The sequence below is a fragment of the Acomys russatus genome, chromosome 19 (assembly GCF_903995435.1).
Source record: "Acomys russatus chromosome 19, mAcoRus1.1, whole genome shotgun sequence".
Taxonomy (NCBI): domain Eukaryota; kingdom Metazoa; phylum Chordata; class Mammalia; order Rodentia; family Muridae; genus Acomys; species Acomys russatus.
Window position 1 is genome coordinate 47,539,249 of NC_067155.1, and position 22,623 is coordinate 47,561,871.

Consider the following 22,623-nt stretch of genomic DNA (forward strand, 5'->3'; position numbering starts at 1 on the left):
GGCCCAGCGCTCACCAATTAGGCTAGACTGGCTGCCTCCCAGCCCCAGGCATCCTCCTGTGTCTGACTCCCAGAACTAGGACTGCAAGCACATTTCCCCATGTCTGCCTTTTCACATGGGGTTCTGGGGAATCAAACTTAGGGCCCTGTGCTAGCACAGCGAATATTTAACGGACTGAGCCACCTCTCCGGCGCCAGAAAGAAACTCATAAATCTTCTTTCATCTTGTGGCTGACTGAACTGTGGTGGTCAAACAAAGGTCAGCGACACGAGAGTTCCCTCTCAGGTTTGATTTTTTGCAGAAACGAGAAGAGGCCAGGGTTACCCGACTAGCAATTATCCTCTAGACAAGAGTCCCGACCGCTGGGCACCCAGCATCCCACTGGCTGTTACAATCTCCTTCTTGCGTTATTGGAATCTGAGGGACGTCTCACTAATGTGTCCGATGGTGGTCAGGAGTGACACCATTCCAGGGCTGTGAGTGTGGCCCTCTTAACACTGGTTTATCCTTCTGGCTTTCCCAAGATTCCCTTGGACGCTACTGCTATCTCTCCGTGGCAGCTTGCTATAAATACCAACAAACACTTCCTCCGATTTATCATCTCTAGAGCCAGCCCCGTGACTTGTTGCTTGGTCCTTTCTCCTTGAAGGTCATAGAAAAATGGTCCCCGGTCGGTCCCCCAGAAACTCTCCTGGCATTGCCTTAGGGTGTCAATGAGGTGTTCCCCACAAGCTGCAGGTGGCTGTGTAAAGCAAGTGAGTGAGGTATGTTTACATGGGACTCATGTGGGTACGGGTTCCCCCTCAATTGACTTCCACCTGGTGGATGGCTTCACGAAGGCTTCAGGAACACTGACTTGGGTCTGGGCTCTCAGCAGTCACTCCGTTGTCTGGCCAGGCTTAATTCTTTTTTTTTTTTTTCACAGAGTTCATTCTGTCCAGTCTCGTTGCCTGGCACATTCTCCTCAGCTTTCAGAAGCTGCTGTAACTCCTTTTTTTCAGTTTGAGCTCATCACCCACTTTTATCTGTGCTCCTTGCATTGCACCCATCACCCCTGAGGTCCTCACCCACAAAATCTCATTGCATTTATAACAGCCATTCCTACTGCAATGGAGAGCTGTCCTCATGTGATCTTATTTGCATTTTCCCAACGATTGGGATGTTGGGTCGCTTTTCTTTGATTTCTGTATCTGCTAGCCATTTTTTACTTCCTCTTTTTTTTTTTTTTTTTTTTTTTTTTGTTTGTTTGTTTTGTTTTTTCGTTTTTCGAGACAGGGTTTCTCTGTGTAGCCTTGGCTGTCCTGGACTCACTTTGTAGTCCAGGCTGGCCTCGAACTCACAGCGATCTGCCTGCCTCTGCCTCCTGAGTGCTGGGATTAAAGGCATGCGCCACCACGCCCGGCTCTTTTTACTTCCTCCTTTGGCAAATGACAGACCTAAGTCTGTCACCTGTGACTTAGTCCAGGTATTTGAGTCTCTGGGAACCATTTCTGGACATTAACCTCAGCACTAAACATCAAACAGAGAGATGTTTTTGTTAAATTTATTTGTTTGTTTACTTATTTGGGAGTTAGTATACGTGCACATGCCAACTCCAGAGGAGTTTGATCTTTCCTACTACCATGGGGTCCTGGGGCTCAAAGTTGGATAATGAGACTTAGTGGCTGACACCTTTACCCACTGAGCCATCTTGCTAGACTCATACTAAGATTTTGATACCATAGCCAGTAGTTGCTGTTTCCCGAAGCCCCAAGGCCCAGCTTTCCCTCAAGACCTTCATGATAGAAGGCAGAGGGGCAGTCCCATGTGCCTCAGGGTGTCCCTGATGGTCTGGGTCTAAGGACTTTAAAAGAATTTTAAATCTGTGCAACCTCCCGTCATGCCCAATCAGGTCTTGCCTCATGCATGCTCATGCAAACACGTTGGCTTTGTGAATAGGTGACAATGACCCTGCCCTGAGTGATGTGAGACCGGCCTGGGATGGATACCTTGAGCCACTGGACATCTTGTTGTATTCTCATCTTCCCCACTTCCCCCTTTTGTCCCAGGTAGGCCCCCACACTGACAGTACCTGAAGTTAAGGAAGGCACAATACAGGAAGAGGCGGTTGCTCTCATTGGTGGCATCGATGTACTGCTTATCGGTCTGAAAGTAAAGGAAATAGAATATATCCATGACACAGCAGGAAAAGCCAAGCATATGTCGTGGAGTGGGGACAGGGTCCCTCACAGGGGCTGAGGCAAGGGCTCAACCCATTAAAAGCCACTTGCTATGCAGGATGACCTGATGACCTGAGCTCAATCTCTACACCCAAATTAAAAACAAGATGGTTTGGTGGTACACATCTGTAATCCCAGGACCCCTATGGCAAGATGGGTAATGAAGACAAGAAAGTTGGAAGGAAGGTGTGGGCCAGCTAGCCTGGGTATGTTGCATAGTCTCAAAGTAAGAGAGAGCCTGCTGCAACCAGACAGAAGGCGAGACCTGAGTCCTGGAAGCTGCCTCGGGCCTTCACACACGTGTCATGGCACACACATGCCTGCATCCATCTACACACATTTTAAAGTGTTTTTTAATTAATTCATTGTTTAAAAGAGTTTTATACTTTAAAATGTATGCGTACGTGTCTCTATGTGCATCTGTGTATACATGCATGTGCGTGTGATGCCCACAGAGGTCAGAAGTGGGCACTAGATCTCCCCTGGAGTTAATAACAGTTGCCTGTGAGCCACCTGATATTTGGTGCTGGGAACTGAACTTGGGTCTGCTACAAGAATAGCACATATTCTAAACGGTGGAGCCATCCCTCTAGCCCCATTAAAAAAAATATCCCCCCCTCCAAAAAAAGTCTCACATCCTGAACATCTGGGAGAGGGGGAGGCGGCCTGTGACAAAGCTGGAGAAGCAAAGAGACCAGCTAATTCTAAACCACGCCCCTCTACAGCTTCCCAAAATCCAGTGCTCTTATCAGCTCATGAACAGCCTGCATGGGTGAGTGAGGCAATTACAGAGTGCCTCTGAGTGTCTGACTCTGAAGAAAGAAGAGCTCTGAGGAGCGGCACGGGAACCTGGAGTCAGGACCACTTGCCTCAGAATGGGACAGAGAGGGTTTTTGTATCATCCGCCTGCCCAGGTACCACATGGCTACGAGACACTCAGAGGGAAGGTCTAACACAAAACGAACCCAGAGTGCTCCATGCCTGGATCCACACTTGGCATTAAACAGGTGCTGGGTACGCAGTGATGGAGATGTCGGGGGAGGCAGAGCATGCAGAGGAGCCCATGGAGGGTGGATGCAGTAACACGGAGCTGGAAGTTAGAAGGACAACCCTGGTGACAGGAGCCCCATGTTTGATATCTCCTCTGGACCCATATTACATAGAAATATCTAAGAGGTACATTTCTGTGTCACCCTGGGTCACTTAGAAGTATTTTAGGCAAGCAGGTGGCCAAAGGAAGCCAGCTGCAGCCCCGCTATGCCACAAGAGACACAGGATTCAGGGAGCTGGCCAGACGACTGTCTTCTCCTGGGTGGCTTACTTCTGCCCCTTGCATTCCCAGAGACCAGAGTTAATTCACCCTTCAAAGAAAAAGTACAGCTGGCCACTGTGCAAAAAAGCCATGTGTGTGTGGTCTGTAAGGGAGGGGTAAACTGGCTATCTTAGGTCTGGGGCCAAGGTCACAGGCCTGACTAGGAAGTCCCTGCCCAGCTGGTCCTCAGGCTCTGATCTTTGGCTGGGAAAATTGACCTGCTTTAAAAGAAGAAGAGGAAAAAGAGGAGGGGGGGAGGGAAGAGGGGGAAGGGGAGGAGGGGGAAGAATAGGAAGAAGAAGAAGAAGAAGAAGAAGAAGGAGAAGGAGAAGGAGAAGGAGAAGGAGAAGTTGCCAGAGAGATTATGACATATGGGAATGTGGCTATGCCAAAGAAAAGGTGAGTCACCTCACACAGCCCATGTTCTACTTGCTGAGGACCGTGGGAGGCCAACAGCACATCTAACTCCCAGATTCCTGGGCTGGAGAGAAAAACTATTTCCTCGGGGCAGCAGGGTGCTGGGCATCTGGAAGGGCCTGGCAGGGTCTCTATGATGGAACTAGCAGAGAATCCCCTGCACCATCCCACACAAGCCTAATTATTCCCCCAGATGCCCTGCTGTCTGCCCAGTGCTGCAAAGGAGGCTGCAGAATAGCTCCCATGATTCCTCAGGTCCCCTCCACCTCTGGAATGAGCTTCCGGATGGGATTAAGCAGCCAATTACTCGTCACCTGCTGTGTACAGCAAAGTGTGGGCTTCTGAACATGAAAGGGAGGGAAATATATCTGAAAAGTTCCCTTGACACCCCTTGTTCAGATACGTGTTTACTTTGTGTCTTAGGATGTGGCCTTGCTGATAAAGAAATTGGGAGACACTTCCTCATCACTGTCCCCCAACCAGAAGGCAGATGGCACCATGGTCCTTAATTCTGACCCTCAGCAAGGCAGCATCACAGACCAAAATAGCCACATCCCCAGCACAGAGCCAGACACAGGCAGAGCCTGGCTGAGGTCCCAAGCTACCCTTGCTGCTTCTTCCCCTCCCATCAGCTTCTTCCTAACAACCCAGGCCCAGCTCTGAATGGCAAAGGGTCCCATAAGATAGGCCTGATGGGGGCTAGAGAGAGAGCTCAGAGGTTAAGAGCACTGAGTTCAATTCCCGGCAACCACATGGTGGCTCACAACCATCTAGAATGAGATCTGGTGCCCTCTTCTGGCCTGCATGTGTATACCATATGCATAATAAATAAATACATGTTAAAAAAAAAAAAAAAAAAAAAAAAAAAAGACAGGCCTGATGTCCTCTGGCTTCAGAGAATCTTTGGATAGCTCTTCATAGCCCAGGAGAATCTTTGGATAGCCCTTCCTAGCCCAGCAAAGCCCTATCCTGGAAGACTGGTGGAGCCTCTGAGTCAGCACCAAGAAGGGGCAGTTGGGTGGGTTCCCATCACAGGATCTGAGGGCAGGCCAATGGTGTAGGTCACCATGGGGGGCAGAAGGGAAAAGCCAAGCTAGGCAACACCCTGCCCATGCCTTGTACTCAACTGCCCTGCTTTCCCATACCCACCATCTACGTGTTTACTGCCTGACTATTATTGGCTCTCTGGTCTTGCTGGCCCCAAGTGCACTTATACTCTGGGGCATCAACTCTGGTCTTGCTGGCCCCAAGTGCACTTATACTCTGGGGCATCAACTCTGTCCAGGCTTTGGGCTGACCAGGGAACACACACAGCCCCACACATGCATTTGCATTTCTCCTTAGCAACAGTTTATGTGTGGGCCTCAGCCTCCTTCTTTTCACAGCACAGATCCAGTCCTATCACACGCTTAAGAACCTCATGGGCAAGATGGAACATAGACACCTGAGGGATGAAGTCCACCTTCCCTTCGCAGTGCTGCCCTCTGCTTTAGCTGAGCCGACCCTGTCCACCTGTCCCATCTACCTACCTGTCTGTCCACCCATCCATCTACCTTCCCTACCCACCCATCTGCTCACCCATTCTCCGTCTCCTCTACCAGCCTACTACCTTCTCATCACCAACCCCTCCCATCCCATTTCCCCACTTCCTACTACCCCCGCCTGACCATCTCCTACCTCTCCCCCTGCCTGTCCACTTCACTATTCCATCTAACTCCCGTCCACTCACTCATTGGTTCATTCATCCATCTACCCATCCCATCTGTCCACACTCCCAACACCTCATCCCCCCCCCCACCCCAGCATCCTACCACATACCCCTCACCCTTGCTCATCCACCTACACATCATCCAGACTGCCCCCCCCCCCCGACACACACACATCCCTTCCAAGCTTGCCCATCGAGATGCAGCTGCCTGGGCGGCATACTCCTTCTGGCCCTCCTGCAGAGCCCATCCTCCCAGAAGCCCCCAGGCTCCTCCAGGGGTGTCATCCACTGTTGTGTTTCCCCCTCCCTCTTATCTCTGCACACTCTTGTGTCCACTAGATCTTACCATCCCCCAAGGTTTCCAAGCCCCAGAGCAGGCCCCTCCCTCACAATTACCCCATTCCACTCAGCGCCCATTACCAAACCTGTAAGTTGCATACACAGAGCCCCATGAGAACTGGACAGTCCCCCTGCTCTCCATGGGTCCCCATGGGAACCCCAGCTATGCACTATTATATGCCCCAAACACAGCTACAGAGCTACAGAAGAATCGGAAGGTACCTTGGGTGTAGATTGGGATAATGGGATGAAAAGGGAGCACCCCTCCCCCATCCCCAGGCTCCCCTCAGGTGACTCTAACAAACCCTTGTGGCATCTGATCAGTGTTCATTTCCCAGTTCTTGCTAACAGAACCACTTTTGCTCAGGGTGACAGTATGGCCCTAAGTCTGTCTATTTAGCACTTGCCACCATCTCCTATATTTCTGGGGACAGAAGGACAGTCTTGCCCAATTCACCAATGAACACTAACACTCACTCACGCACTCTTACTATGCGTGCTTGCTGGTGCTTCTGCACGCTCCGACCTGTCTCTTCCTCTTTGCCACAGATGCCAACCCAGTCTACCAAGGGACAGAATCAGGTGTAGGTCAGACCCATAGGATGGAGGTTGCTGGGCTATTTTCCTTCCCAGAGGTCTTTGTTCAAGGACTATGTGTATTGATGGGTTTTGTTCTCAAGGTGTCTAGTTAGACTTTCCCAAGATGCACAACTCTCCTTCTGATGTCTCTCTGCTACAATACAAGGTGAGATGAAGTAAAGCCTGGACCACTCACCTGCCCTGCCCATCCTCATCCTTCCTGCCCCTGGATTCTCCTGTGTTGAGCATCATGAAGATGTTCTTTATTCGACCTGACCTGAGCTACTCAAACTGTTCCCTCCACCCCCATGCGAGCATGTGTGTGTGGGCAAGCATGTAGGAGTCTAAAGTCAATCTCAAGAGCTATCCATCTTGTTATGGTAGTTCACTAGCCCGAGGCTGACTGGCTAATGAGCCTCAGGGATTTGACTGACCCCTCATGTCTGTGGAAATGATGATGCTGGCTTACAAGACTGTGACATCCCCATCTCCTGCAGCTGATTCTGTAGCTGGCGGTGGTGGGTCGTGGTGACTGTGCACCCTCGAATATGCCCTATGAAAGCGCTGTTTCCATAGAAAGGCGCTGGTGTGTTTATATTTAGTGGGCTGCAGTGCTACCTATTTCTGAGCATTGTGTGTGTGTGTGTGTGTGTGTGTGTGTGTGTGTGTGTGTGTGTACTCACACGTGCATGTGTGCATGCACTTGTGTGGATACCTATAGAGGCCAGAGGCCAACCTCAGGTGTCATCCTCAGCTATTGTCCACCTCGTTCCTTTGAAGTAAAGATTCTCACTAGCCCGGAGCTCACTCAGTAGGCTAGGCAGTCTGGTCAGAGCTCAACAGGGACGTGCCTGTTTCTGCTGGAATGACAGGTAAGTGCCACTGCGCCATTTTCAAGTGGGTGCTGGGAATTGAACTCATTCTCCTCCTTGCTCGGCAAGTACTTTCCCCCTTGAGCTACTCCCCAGCTTTGTCCTTGTTTCTTATTCCCCCATCTGCTACTGTATTTTATAAGCTTATAAACATCACAGCTCAATCCCAGTTTCCCTGGGACGAACACATACACACACACACACACAGAGAGAGAGACAGAGACAGAGACAGAGAGAGAGAGAGGGAGAAAGAGAGAGAGAGAGATTAAGAAAACAGACAGCTTGCTTCTGAGATCCTCCTCTTGATGAAGGGCTCCCAGTTAAAAAGTGCATGCAGACTCCCTTACGGACACAAGGAGGACGGCATAATGTCACTCACTAATTAACAAGGGACTAGCAGATATGACCGGCCCTGCCAGGGAACTGTCTCTCGTAGGTGAGGCTATCATAACTACTGAAACAAATTTGCTTAATAGCCACAAAACGTTCAGAACCAGCCAATATCCACAGGGAGGGAACTGAGGCGTCCGCGCCAGACAACATTTACACTTCAGTGGGAAGAATGAGGTCTTGAAGCCTCGTCAGTATTCAGGCTGCAGTGCAGCGCTATGTAAGAGCTCAGGGGCCAGGGGAACAGAGCCAGGAGGAGCCAGACAAGCCCAGGTAAGGCTCAGGTGAACATGCAGGGCGTCCTTCCACTTCTAAGTCCTTCACGGTCGTTTCTTCCACAAATCAATTATATACACACACACACTCACATATACACACACACAAACACACACTAACACATATACACACACATCCTCACACATATACATACACACACACACTCATACACCCGCTCAACTCATACACACATTCACCCACGCATTCATACTCACACGCCCTCACACACACATACACACCCATACTCACACACTCATTTACACACACACACTCACACAGTCATACACACCCATACTCACACACTCATTTACACACACACACTCACACAGTCATACACACCCATACTCACACACTCATTTACACACACACACTCACACAGTCATACACACACACACACTCACACAGTCATACACACCCATACTCACACACTCATTTACACACACACACTCACACAGTCATACACACATACACACACACACACTCACACAGTCATACACACCCATACTCACACACTCACAAACTCATTCACATACAATCATACACTCACTCACACATATACTCATATGCACACGTGGGCACACACATACACACACACACACACACACACACACACACGCACACTCACACATACCTTAAGAAATCAAATGACATCTCGACGGGTTAGAAACGGGATGGAAACCAGTGATGATCGGGAGTCGATGGTGTCAGAGCAGTTACCCATCCATCGTGGCAATTTGGGAATTTTGCCCCCAGAAGCCCAAGCACCAGGATGGCGTACAGCCATGATGAGCAGGTGGAGAAGGGAGGTTGCTGGAAAGGTGGCTCACTGACACCCCGTTTCTAGCAAGGACAATTTCCAGGTGGTAGAGATGGCGAAAAGACATGGGCAGATTCCAGTTGAGTCCCTGAGAATCAAATGACTAGCTGCCCGGAGGGCATGGCCCAAGACCTCACAGCACGTTCTACCTGTTCTCAGCACGGTGATGACCAAATGAGTAGTCAAGAAAGCTACAAAGAACTGGGAACGAACTATCCACCAAGCAGCACAGCCTGAGGAACACCAGCCTGGAAACCACTGACTTACAGTGCAGTGGGTGGGGTTCTCCGGAGACCCTGGTCTCACTTGATGGGTAAAACTGACTTAGCTGGCAGCAGATGACATAACAAAATAATGCCCAGCCAGACCATAGCAGTTCAACCCCAGAATGCTCTAGAAAATTGCTTGCAGCAGCACTACAGAGGTCCTGAGCCACTTTAGGATGAATGTGGGGGATTTGGAGATGGAGATGGCTGAAAAGGGGGGCCTCGGGGGATTCTGGGTAAGAGGCACATTCCTAGTCTTCCGAGGAGCGATAATCTGCAGCACAGATACAACAGACTTTAAATGTGTGTGGTTTCTGTTTGTTTTCTGCCTTTGGGTTTTTATGTCTTTGGGGGTACAGTTGAAGCATCCCCAGGGCCTGCAGGTTTCCACAGAGGAGAGCTGTCCTAGCAAGGGTCACTAGGAACGAATGGTGCATGGAGATCTGTGTGCAAAAAGCACCAAGCTCATAGGAAACTGAAGAGGTACAAAGTGTTTTTTACTGGTACAAACTGCTACACCTGGTGGTGTTGATGTGCAAACACAGATGCTCCACAGAGCGGTGTTAGGCACTCCAGCAAAACTAAACCTAGGTGCAATTGCCATGGCCCCAGACCTGGATGCATGAATGGTGGTAAATACAGACTCATGGCTGCCCAAGATGCTCAGAGTAAGTGAAGTTGAGGGACCAGTCCTTCACAAGATATTTACATCATCTCCTCAGATGTGGGGCTCAGGTAACATTGCAGAAGCGGGGAGGCCGAGAGTATGTAAGAACCAGAAGATAGGGTACAGGTGTGAAATGCCACCCCATAGGTTTGACAGCCATTGTGTAGTCATGAATTCACAAACACAGTCATCTGCCCGGGGCCAGCACAGCCCAGTCTACAATCAGTCAGGGACGGGAGGGGAGGGCATGGCACCTTCCCTCTAACTGCTATTGACGTAGCCTGGAAACTAGGGTTGGGGGAGGAGGGTGGTCACCATCTTCACTTGTGTGCCCACTCGGCTCCAACAGATGTTTCCAAATCAGTGGTCATAGTTTAAGCTCAACGGGCCACAGAACAAATAGATACAAAAGCGAGAAAAAATTATTTAAGTAACTGTACAGATAGAATTGGACAGCAGAGATTTGGGAGAAGGTAAAGGGAGTCGAAGTGGTCAACACGCATTTCACACACATGACATACGTGTACATATAATATACCGTCGTATATAAGATATAGAACATAATATTATGTATAACACACACATGTATATATAAAACAGTCAGATTTAATTAGTAGGAAAAGAAACATGTCAAAAACTGAACTCATTGCTACTTGTGACCTGTGGGTCCCCCTTCCCCCAAACTAAGTGCCACATAGCAGCGAGACCCGCTGTGGATAGTACACAGATACTCGCCTCCCACTGTGAGGTGGGTCTGGGCTCCATGTCCCCGGAAAAGGGTGATGTTTTATTTATCCACTTTAATGACCACTAAAAGTCAGAAAAGCAGTCCTATTTATGGGGTTACCATGGGGTTATGGCTGATTGCTTCTGGGACATCACCTGCCACTCCCAGGGCACAAAAACCACTTCAGGTCCTTTCCAAAGCACTGTGGTGCTCCGTGAAAAGGCTTTTACTTGAGAGGCACATTTCCCTTCTCAGCAGAGCACTTTAGCAGAATTAAACAGCCTGAACAAAGAAATACATCCAAAAAAAAAAAAAAAGAAAGAAAGAAAAGAAAGAAAAGAAAAGAAAAAAAGAAAAAAGAAAGGAAGAAAGAGAAAAAGAAAAACACTTATTGCTAGCAATGGCTCAGACAGTGGAGTGCCTAAATAAGCTCAGGTGAATGAAGGGGCAAGCCCCTTGGGGTTCCCTGGGCTCAGCCAGCATCAGCCACCCCACTGGCCTCCTGGGGGAGCAGGTGTGATCCCAAAGAAAGCAGCCAGAAAAGGGGAAATGACTTGGGGGCTATCACCCCGCTCTAACAAAGCTATGGTGTTGTTCATTGGGAAATGACCGTACAGTCTGTAGCACCAGCCTCCAGCATGGTACAGCAGGGTACCAACCTCACAATTCAAACTGTGCCCCGGACTTAAATCGGGGGGAGGGGGAAGAGCAGGTGTCTCAGAGCCCTGCCCTGCTGTGTAATGCAATTCTGCCCCCACCCCACCTCTGACACTTAGACATCAGATACCTTCCTGTCCAGACACACAACCAGAAAGGAGGGTGGTAAAAGAGGGATGAAAATGAGAGAGAAGACACCAACAGGACCCAAGAAGTGAAAAACAGAGAGCTTGGAAACTTGCAAGGACACAAGCTAACCGCACCTCCTAGCTATAGTTGCCTTGATGGAGACTGTGCAGGTGATAATGGCAACTTCCATTCAGAAGATGTGGACATCTGCTCTCTATGGGCCACCAGTGGGCAGCAAGCCCATTGTTCTGCCTGGGGCGTGCCAAACCCCCAGCTTCCTGCACACAGTTCTGGAATCTCCTGTCTCGGACACATTTTCCAACACTCTGAAAAGGGAACACATTTGCTCAGCTCCACAGGGACAAAGCCAGCTGAGGTAGAGCAGAGGCCATTTCCTTGGCCACCCAGGGTGACACTTGGTGTGTGTGTGGGGGGGGGGGGAGCAGTCATCCTACTATTCAGGCTGAGTGCCCGGATCTGCACCTGGTAACAGCCCTCCTCCCTCCTCCCCTGGATTCCAATCATGGGTCTGGCTGTAGGTGCCTTTGGGACCCCTCCCTGCTAATGGCACCACAGGACAGCCAGTCCTGGTGGGAGCTTTGATCCTCTGTCCTCCTCCCATCCAAGCAAGGAAACCCCTATGAGGCTCCTCCCAGGATCGCCACCCCCACCCTACCCCTACCTCATCCCTGCAGCCACGCTGAATACCCTTCTGTCACCCCCAGGCAAACTGCACACAATCATCTTGCTCCTAATGGCTAGCCAGAGACACCCACAGCCCCGTTAACTGTGCCTCATGGTAGGGGGTATCGGGGACCACTTCTGATCTACAAGGCCATTTGGTGTAGACTCGATACAAGCCAGAATATTACACTAAACACATCGTTCCGGGGGTGACAGTGAGAATATGAGAGGGAAGCAGGCATTTGGGGAGACAAGTTTATCAATATGAAGCAAACATGGGCACTGCCCATCTAAAGAAAGAGAGACCAGGTAGGTGACATAAGGTCACATCTGGCATCAGGACCCTCATGGCCACACAGCCTGAGTCCTGTTGTTGGTACTTGGTGTGGCCATCCTACAGTCCTGGGCTCAAGCAGCACTAAAGGCTCCATCCAACAATGGGGGAAACTGAGGTCAGAGACCAAGGGAGTTGACCCCTGTCTGACAGAAGGTCTAGCTAAGGCACAGTGGCTCGCCTCTTCATCCCTCACTTGTCCCCTATGTGTGGCCTGTCTTCTTGTGCCTCTCCTTCTCCTTTCTTCCCCACTTTTCCCCCTGAGCATGAGGAAAAGCCAGACCTGTCCTAAAGCTGGAACCCAGGACACAGAGAGGGCTGGGCCTGCCCTCAAACAAGGGACAGTCTCTCAGCACACAAGCCTTTTAGGGGAACTATAAAAAGCAGCTGGCTCCACAACCTATGATCATCGTGGGACAAGCTGCAGATCTGAATGTTGGCTGAGATGGAGCCTGGTGGGCCCCCACCCTGTCCATCTGAACCTCAAGGCATGCATGTTACCCGCCCATCCAACTCTCCCCGGAAGCCGTGTGTTCATACCACAGAGGTGGGCAGCCCTTATGCACATCTGCAGCCCAAGTGTGGAGGACCCACAGAAGACCAGCATTCCCACCGGCTTCACAATGGGCTGGGCAGAAATGAACTCTGGGACAGGGGAATTTGGACCCAGGACTGCCAGCCACCACACCTTCAGAGATGCCTCGCCTGGCTGAGCCCACATTCTTTCTTAGCATCCCACACCAAATGAGCAGGCATTGTGGGTAACAGGTAGACATCTGTCCTCCCATGACCCAAACTAAGAGTGCCTTTGATGACATGTGATCCCACCCCAGCAACTGGATGTTTCTACATGGTCTCTTAGGTAGGAGGGACCCATCTGTGTGGGAGGCCAAGGAACCTTACATAGCAAAGCTGCAGGGGAAGCCTGAGGGAGCCTAACCACCAATCCCATCACGCTCTGCTTTCTAAAACAAACAAACAAACAAACCACACACACACACACACACACACACACACACACACACACACACACACCAAAAACCTTGTCCCAGGCGTCAAACCCGTGTAAGTTTCCATTCTGTCATTCAGCAAACAAGCCAACCCCATCTGGAGGAGATCAGACAGCAGACAGGGCTAGTCTGAAACCCTCAAGGCCATTCAAACACTTTACAGTTGTCCCCTGCTTATCCCCCTGCCTGCCCCAGCAGCCCTTCTTGCTCACTTTGTCCTGAGTGCACCCCTGTGTCCATGTGGCAACAATGTCCTCCTGTAGGGTGGACCTAATGTGACCAGCTCCACACACATAGCTGAACTTAGCGGTGTCAAACTCCTGACCTCAGGACAAGATTCTTTCCCTCTCCTGGGGAGGGGGCGGGGTGATAGAGGCCAGCAGACCCGCATCCCCCACTGTGTGCAGGGCAGAGGGATGCTCTCATATGTAGCATTTGCCTGGTCGGTGAGTGCGTTGTAAGAGGCAGTACGGTGCCCACCGTTGCTGGCAAGCAGATTTCCACTTTCCCTAGGATCCTAAAGACTGGCTTCTACTCCTAGTTCTGAGTTTCTTGGCCAAGACAGAGTCCCAGCAAACTCCACCCCTCAGCTACCAAGGGGCTCTCACAGTTCTCCTGATGTTTCCTGTAGGGCTGCAGGAGGGGATTGCGGGTCCAGATAGCAGCGTTTTGTTAAATGTTCAGCGCTAACTTTGCAGGGACTCTCGATGTTCCTGGGACAGCGAGGACATATGTCACCCTGTCTCTGCACCTTGACTGCCCTCTCTCCTGCCCCTCGCCCTCCCTTTGCCCCCCTCTAGGCCAGCTGAGGCTCCAGCCGAATGAAGGGAGCCCCGAATGGACAGGGTGCAGACAGGGTTCTGAGCAGTGGGTGAGGGAAGGCCACACTCTAGTCAGACACTCTGGGGAATGGAGGGTTAAACACGGTGGCTGGCTTGATCCCCTGTCTGACTGGTCCCATGTGAGGCTGCATATGGCTGGGCATAGCTTCAGTTGTCACCAGTGGAATGGATTGAGGATCTGGCCCCTTAAATCCTGGGTGGAAGAGCAGCAAAAAGAAAAGGCATGTGCACCTGGGGGGACCATGTGCACCCTTGGCTCATGTGCTTCACCACAGTAGACCCATGGAAGACAGCTAGGGAAACATCATGGGGTGGGCGTGTCTGCCAGAACAGACTGAGAAACCTGTAAAGGGTTTGAAAGGCCTTGCGGGTTAGTAGGCCAACCCTGCATGCAGCCTGTTCTGTCCTTCCTGGTCCTTAAAGATGTGAGCAGTCAAAAATAAACCCGCTTCCTCTAAGTTGCTTCTGCCAGGTGTCTGTTCACAGCAGTGAGAAAAGTAACTAATAAAAGGTAGGGATCCTCCCTCTTAATGCAGCAATACCTCAAGATTCAGCTGTGGGATACTCAACGACTTTCCCATCTATAACCCCATAAGGCTAGCCTCTAATTGTCACTGCCCTGTTTGATGGTCACATGACCTGCGATGGGGGCAGGGTCTACTCCATACTGGAGAACTGGTCCAGGTGTGCCTTTGGGGTGGGGGGGGGGCAGTTGTAAGTATTACATCATGACATAGCTGCTGAGAGCAGGTCCCCATGTTGTCACAGGTCCCCACAAGCATAAGAATCATCAGAGACATCTATTCAACGGTTTGAGTAACACACCCCAAGCTGATGGGACATGGGAACTATTGACTTGTACTCCACCCTGATCTGAAGGAATAATGTATACTTATCTTGTGTGTGACCTAAGATACATAACCACACATCAAAGCTGTGACTCCAGATCGTGTTCCTGGGGGGAAGGAGGGGTTAGCAGGAATGAGGAGGAAGAGGGAGGAAGAGTGGGGAGCTAGTTAAAGGAGGAGGAGGAAGATAATGAGGAGGGGAAGGAAGCAGGAAGGGAGAAGAGGAAGAAGAGAAAGATGCTATCAGTGCAGCAGGACAGATGACAGATGTGCTGAGAAGCTCATGTGCCCATCCAGTGACCCATCCCACCCACCTACTCTAGACTGCCAGAGGAGCATGGCAGATGGGACTCAGCCACCTCAGCAGGAACAAAAGTGCGTCTCCTCACCCAGGCACCAACCTGCTGGATATGCTTGGCAAGGCAAACCCTTCAAGTCATATCCCCAGGTGGAAACGAGCCCAACACAGCAGACCAGTGGCACACTGTAGGCATGGCCCCTTGTCAGGCCCTGCCATGTCAGTGGAATGTATAAAGCCGATGTGCATGTGGTGCCTTGGGTCTCTAAGCCAGACATGGCAGTTGGTATGCAACAATACTCAGAAAGTAGAGGCAGGAGAATTGCTACGAGTTTAAGCCTAGCTTGGGCTACCTAGCAAGTATGAGATTTCAGATCAGTCTAGACTCTAAAGGGAGAGCAAACATCAAGACCAACCAGCCAAATAAAGAAATCAAATGGACATCTGCTAACAAGTCACTATTTTAAAACAGAGAGGAAGTCAGAGCCTCTGGGGCAGAGCCCTGGCTTGAAGCAGGTGGTCAAAGTGAGGCTGTTTGCAGGAGGTCCCAAAAGGGTGGCAAGAAGGGGCTTCGGGCAGGGAGCCTTTTATGATCCTATCCCCACCCTGTCAGAATCACCAGGCTGGTGGCCCCTCCTCACCGTCACCCAGAGAGGAGCAGGAAGCATACAGGAAGTGCTCCTGCCTGCCAGCTCCAGTTGCTCCCGCCTTCATGAGGACCTAATCCGGCAAGGTGGGTCTGACCTATGGTCTGTGAACACAGGCCCCATTACACAGAACACCTCGAGGATTCCACCCTGGACGGTCCTGCAATTTTCCAGAGACTTGCATTCTTATAGTTTTGGTTGTGAGCCTTGCCTGTAACAGCTGAGCCATCTCTCCAGCCCAGCGTCTTGCACTCCTGTGCAGCCTTGGCAGCTTTCCTGAAGGGTCTCCGAGAAGTAAACAAACATAAATCTCCAGGATTCCGAACCATGGGGCCAGTGCTTGCCCCCAGGTCTCAGCTTGAGCACCGTTCCTGCGTATATGTGTGCATGTATGCGCATGTGCTGAGATATTTAACCATCAGCCAGTGTTACGTGCACAGTCAGCAATCAGAAGATGGAGCGGGTACTCCCGGGGCTGGAAGGTACAGCTCACACTTGTCTTTTTGTAATTCCACTATCAAGGCCAGTTCACCTGTCACCCTCAACACTCACATGTATTCTTGTCCTAGGACTGCCCATCACCTCTGCTCCGTTGGGGGGGGGGTGCTAATGGTAAGGGGTTCACATTATTGGACCACTTTGGTGACTGACCCAGGGACTGCACCTGCCTCATCCACTCCAGAATGCAAATATTCAATTTGTGCCCCTGGCACTGGCCTCTGTGCACGAAGGAAAAGAACACGCCTGCTGGATAGACGTGGTGTCGCCGGCAGCCTGGTTCCTCTCTGGAGGAGAAGAGGCCTTGAGCCGCCAAATGCAAGAGTGGGCACCCATTGCTGGGTGACAGACAGGTGATGAACAGGGCTGGGGGAGGTTAGAGGAATCCTGACAGTGTGATTGGTTAAACCTACCCGGCACCTACGGGTGGTTTGTCATTGTTACAATGAAGCCAGGTCGTCTACAGTGCTAGTCATTGGAACCGTTGGCAAAGACTCAGTGACTTACCTCTGAATCTCCACGTGTTCTAAAAGCCAGGACAGACACCGCAGTGTGTAGTGCTGCGATTGTTAGCATACTGCCCCTTACCTGCCTGCCACTAGGTGGGCCCCTGCCCAGGATTGTAAAAAGGGTAACTCACCTCATCTCTCTCTCTCTCTCTCTCTCTCTCTCTCTCTCTCTCTCTCTCTCTCTCTGTTTCTCTCTGGGTGCCCTTCCCACATCCCCACTCTCCCATGCTCATATAATATACTTCTCCATATAATAGCTGTTGCCTGGCATCTTATAGTTATATTTAACAGATTCCACTCACTTAATTACAAGACCCACTGCTCCTGAGTAACTTGTGGCTCTGGCGATCCAGGTGCCTGCTGTAGGAATCTGGCAAAAAGAGAGTGCACCTGAGCAGGGTCACACTCCACTGACAGCAAGTCATCCTTAAAATTCAAATTTGGGACTGGAGAGCTAGCTCCACAGCTAAAGGTGCTTGCTGCTAAGCCTAACAATTTGAGTTTGATCCCCAGGACCCACTTGATGGACAGAAACAGCTCTGGCAAGCTGTCCTCTGACATCCATAGGAGTGCCATGACACAAATAACGCCCACCTCCCCATAAATAAATAAAACCGGAATCCATTTTTGCAAAATAAATAAATAAGCCAGGTAAACAAGGAGCACGCCTGACCCTTGACGGTGCCCAACTTCCCCCTGGAGTGATTTCTGTGTGATTAAATCTCGCAGAGACCAGTGTGCTTTTGTGGAGACGCTGAAAATAATTAGCCCAGAAAACAGACCTCGCCTACATTGTGATTCCCACCACGTAACCCTATGCGCGCATTAGACATCTGCGGAGCTAGACTCAGACCTAGGGAAGTGGGCGGGTTTTTCTCCTTTTGTTTTGACCCCCATTGGCATTGTTAGAATTTGGTTTTCTCTGGGGCTGAACAATCGTGCTGTCTCAGCCTCTGCCTCCTGCCGCTTCCCCATTGTCCCGTCTTAGAAGCAGTCAGTGAGCATCCTCTGTGGGGCTGGTGACTGCCCCTGAGCCAGCGTCTAGGCGCAGCAGAGAGGACCTTGCTTGGTGGGGGAAGTAGTGGGCAGTTTATGCCTAGGCTGAGTGTGCAGAAAGAGGGTGCAGCTTGAGTTCATTTGTGTTCAGAGGCCAGGGCTGCGTTCCAGCTCAGAGATGTGACCCCATGCTTTGAGTCTGATACCCTTCCCCCCTGCCACACACTCGGGCTGACTACAGTAGCAGCTCCTACTGTGTGCCGTATGCCATGCCTGGCACGACACACATATACAGATGCATAGATCCGGACTTGCAGGGACATCAATAGCCACATGGAGAACGTAGGTGCCCTGAGGAAGGGACATGGTGGGCAAGCCTCCCCAGCTCCATGACGGGGATGAGAGTCAGCAGAGCCTGGATACAAGGAGAGCAAGAAGGAGCCTCATGCGTAAAAAGCAAGATTGGGGCATGAGGCACTGGAGAGACGGCTCAGAGGTTAAGAGCACTGACTGCTCTTCCAGGGGTCCTGAGTTCAACTCCCAGCAACCACAGGGTGGCTCACAACCATCCATAATGAGATGTGGTGCTCTCTGCTGGCCTGCAGACATACACACAGGCAGAACGCTCTATACATATAAGTAAATCTTTAGAAAAAAAAACAAACAAACCAAGATGGTCAGGGAGGTAGGGTTGATGAGAGCTGTCCACGCTGCGGCTAGGCCCCGGAAGGTCTTGTCCTCACCCAGCCTGGATGTTAGGGGAGCTGGCGGACAGAGGTGACTGAATCTACCTCTTCCAGAACCTTGTTCTATTATGGGAGAAAGGATGACAAAGCTACTGCAGGGTCTCAAGGACAATGAGAAGGCGCCACAGCAAATAGGCAAAGAACACCACTGTACTTAGTCAAGGTGAGGCCCGGGAGTGGAAACACAGGGCCCAGGCACAGTTTGGGGTTGTCAAGGCTAATTAGTGAAGGAAAATCCATTGTCCTGGGAGCTCATGTGGCGTGGCTGGACTCACCCTGACCAGCTGTGTGCGTGTGTGCCTCAGGGTCAGAGAGCTGTGTGTGAAGTCTTCTCTCGTTCATTTGTTCAGTCAACAAACATTGGCAGAGACTCTCGAGGTTGCAATCTTCCTTTCCCCTTTCCTACCCACCCCCACCTGTCCCATGGAAACCGCGTTCTACCAGAGAAGACAGATGAAAGCAAAACAAAACAAAACCGATGCAAACAGGATTGTGCCCACCCCCATGACGGTAATAAAGATAGCAGGTGCGATGGGGTGCGGTTGGGGTTCGTGGCTGGTTCTTGGAGGATGGTTGGGCTGTGGGAAGATGTAGCCACGCAGGGGCCAATGTCACATTCTAGAGGAAGAATGCAAGTAAAGGTCCTGACCTGTGTGAGGAAGAGCCTGGTGGAAGCTGTGGTGGCCGAAGGCTGAAAATGAGGAAGGCATGGGGAAAGGTTTAAAGCACATGGGTGACAGTTTTAGAACACTTTGAAGATTATTGATTTGGGGGTGTGTGTGTGTGTGTGTGTGTGTGTGTGTGTGTGTGTGTGTGTGTGTGTGTGAATATATGTGCATGAGGTTTTGCCTGTATGTGCACCACATGCATGCAGTGCCTACAGAGGCCAGAAGAGGGCGTCAGAGCCCCCATGTGGGTACTGAGAACTGAACCCTGGTCTTCTGCAAAAGCAGCAAGTGTTCTTAAGCAACTGACCTCTCGCTCTCCAGCCACATTTTGAATAGTCCTCTGGGTATTGAGTTAAAAGTGGGGGCAAGCACAGAAGAGAGGAGCAGCTAGGAGGCTGTGGCTGTTTTTATCAGAGTGATGGCAGAGACCAAGACAAGGCTAAATGATGGGGGCACAAGACAATGCAGCTGGACCTCTGGGCCCTTTTCTCCTAGGCAGCAGCTTTAGCTTTAGCTTTAGGGTCGCCCCAGCTGGAAGACAGAGCAAGCCACGCACACTGATGCCCAGGTACTCCCTGTGCCTGGCTCCCTACCTCACCCAGTGCTCAAGTGACACAGCAGCTGTGGAAATGGGCCCAGGGAAGTTGCAGCTGAAAGGTTCTGGCTGGACACTCCCTGTTCACAGTCTTAGAGACCACTGCGTCCCCACCCTGCAATTAGTCTCTGTGGTCACCAGTCAGCTCTGGCAAAGGGGATGTGCATTCCTTCTGCACCGAGAGCTGCCCATCCAGACGCCCATTAGGAATGAGAAGTCCATGAGCCCTGACTGGCATCCAAAGAGAAAGACATGAACGATCCCACACTGCATTTCACCACACTCTCCTCCCATCTGTATGCAAGTGGAAAGGCAAGTGTGCACAAATCTACCAGTCCCATTCTGCAACACACTCAAGACACACAAGACAAAAGGCAAGCCATGTAGTGACACCTGCTAATGACTTGCCCACTAGAGGTCCCAGATGGCCACTCAGGCAGCCATGAACCTCAGAGATGTTTCATAGTGCTTTGACCCTACGGAGGCTTTGGGGACCAATGCTGGTGATGTCTTGGTTTAACAGAGGTGGACACTGCACAGTTATGAGTTGCTAAAATAAGAAACGTTGGTGAAGTCATGGTCTCTCAGCTGGAGCCAGAGTTAGGGGAGGCCCTGAGACCCTGAGGGTACAAACCATTTATAAGCCGTGCATGCACTTGCTGCTGCCTCTGGGCTGTGGGCTCAGTTTGTGTTACTACAACTCTTACAAAAAGAAGCAAAGGACTGTATGAGTTGCCCGGCCCAATAGTCAGAGTACCCATTTGCTTTGGGCTTTGTTGAGGTGTCAGGTGGCAATTACAAGGAATGCATGGCAAAGCAAAACTGCTCACCTCATGGCCAGGAATCAAGAGAAAGAGGAGAGGAACAAGATCCTATTATCCCTTTCAGGGGCAAGCCCCCAATGACCTAAAGACCCTAGTCCCACCATTGCCCACCATCTCCCAACACACAGGGGAGCAAATCTAAAATGGACCTTTGAGAGCCAAAGATTCACAGCAAAGCCAGGTACAATGAAAACACCCCTTTTGGAGGACACAAGCCACCACCAATAAGAAAAGACCCTGTTTGGAGGAAGACAGGCTGTTTTCCCCATAAAAGGCGGCATATCGTTGGTGGGAGGTTTGAACAAGACCACCTCAGAGTGAGCTACAAACTCCACCAGCGTGTAGAATTTCCAAAGTTGCTATCAGGATGCATCAGCACACACACACACACACACACACACACACACACACACACACACACACACACACACCACTACTACCAACAACAACAACAACATCAGCCACCACATGGGTGAGGAAGAAAGAAGATTCTCTGAAAAGGACTGTTTGCCTAAGGTTTCCACACTCCAATCCTAAGGTGGGGGGGGGCGCTGTCTCCATATGGCAAAGGCTCTATGCCAATGCCCTTCAACCAAAGATCTTGAGGTGCAAGACCAACACCTGGCTCACTCAGGCAGTCCCTAGTCATCATGAAGTCCTTGTGGGAGGGAGGTAGCAGGGTCACAACTGGAGAGGGGGGAGAGAGGGAAAGACAGCGATGGAACGGCTATAAATGGTTTGAAGGGAGCATTAGAGCTGAGGGTATCTGTAGAAGCTGGGAAGGCAAGAAAGGAAGTTGCCCTTCTGGGCTGCTAACACCTGGAGTTTAGCACAAGGAGACTGATTTTGTATATCAGGCCTCCAGGACTCTCAGATAATAAAGCTATGTTGTTCCAAGCCACTGGGTTTATGTGGATTTGTCACAGCAGTTGTGGGGAGCGGGGACATCTTTCTAGAGGAAACGGTTGACACCGTGGACGATACAGAACTCTTTAACTTGCACAAGGCAAAAATTGTCAAAGATAAAACACAGCTATGGCGGATTGCAGCAGGCAACGAGCTATCTGTAAGATGAGGAGGGATTTTAGAAGTCAGTAATGAAGCAAACAACATATTCCTCTCCCACCCACTCCCATCCCAAATCAAGGCAAGAGTGCATGATCTGAAAGAAAAATGCAGATGGCCGAGTCACTCAGGGAAGGGCGCTCAGCATTGCCAGCAATCAAAGGAACTCAAACAGAAACAAGCAGATGTAAGTTTGTGCCCATCAGACTTTAGAGCTAAGTGGGAAGCAGGCTAACAAACCCCGGTGGTGACAGCAGTAATCTTAGAATTCTTCTGAAGGCTCTTCTGCAGTGAACATCAGTCGTTAAGATGTAGATTCCGGCATCAACGGCCCAGGCGAAGCGTGAGGGGTTCGCGCGGCTTTAGCATAAAGCCACTGAGGTTAGGGAGGTAGAAACAGCCAGTTTGATGGATAGGGAAGGTAGCTCAGCAGCCTAAGGGGGGAGATTTATTTTGCCAACAGGTGGAGCCCAGTCAATTGGGCGTGAATGTGGGGGACCTCATCACATGCAGACACAATTAGACAGCAAGTGCAAAGCTTAATGGAAGTGAGCGGGAAATGCTTCAGGCAGCCCCAGAGATTCTCTGTGACTTCCCGTCCGATGAGGTTTCTTGACCAGGACACCCAGGGGCATGAAGCTCAAGTCAGGAGCTTGATAAATGGGCTTGCATGAAAATTTAAAG

The 22,623-nt window shown here is 50.7% G+C and overlaps 1 protein-coding gene across 2 annotated transcripts in view; it reads right to left on the bottom strand.

Annotated features, from left to right (window-relative positions):
• Adgrd1 (adhesion G protein-coupled receptor D1) overlaps positions 1-22,623 on the bottom strand; it is a 114,155-nt gene that overhangs the window by 39,421 nt on the left and 52,111 nt on the right. For both annotated transcript variants that reach the window (XM_051161408.1, XM_051161407.1), the window contains one exon: positions 2,072-2,145. In XM_051161408.1, coding sequence (XP_051017365.1) covers positions 2,072-2,145 — 74 coding nt within the window. The remainder of the gene's footprint in view (positions 1-2,071; positions 2,146-22,623) is intronic.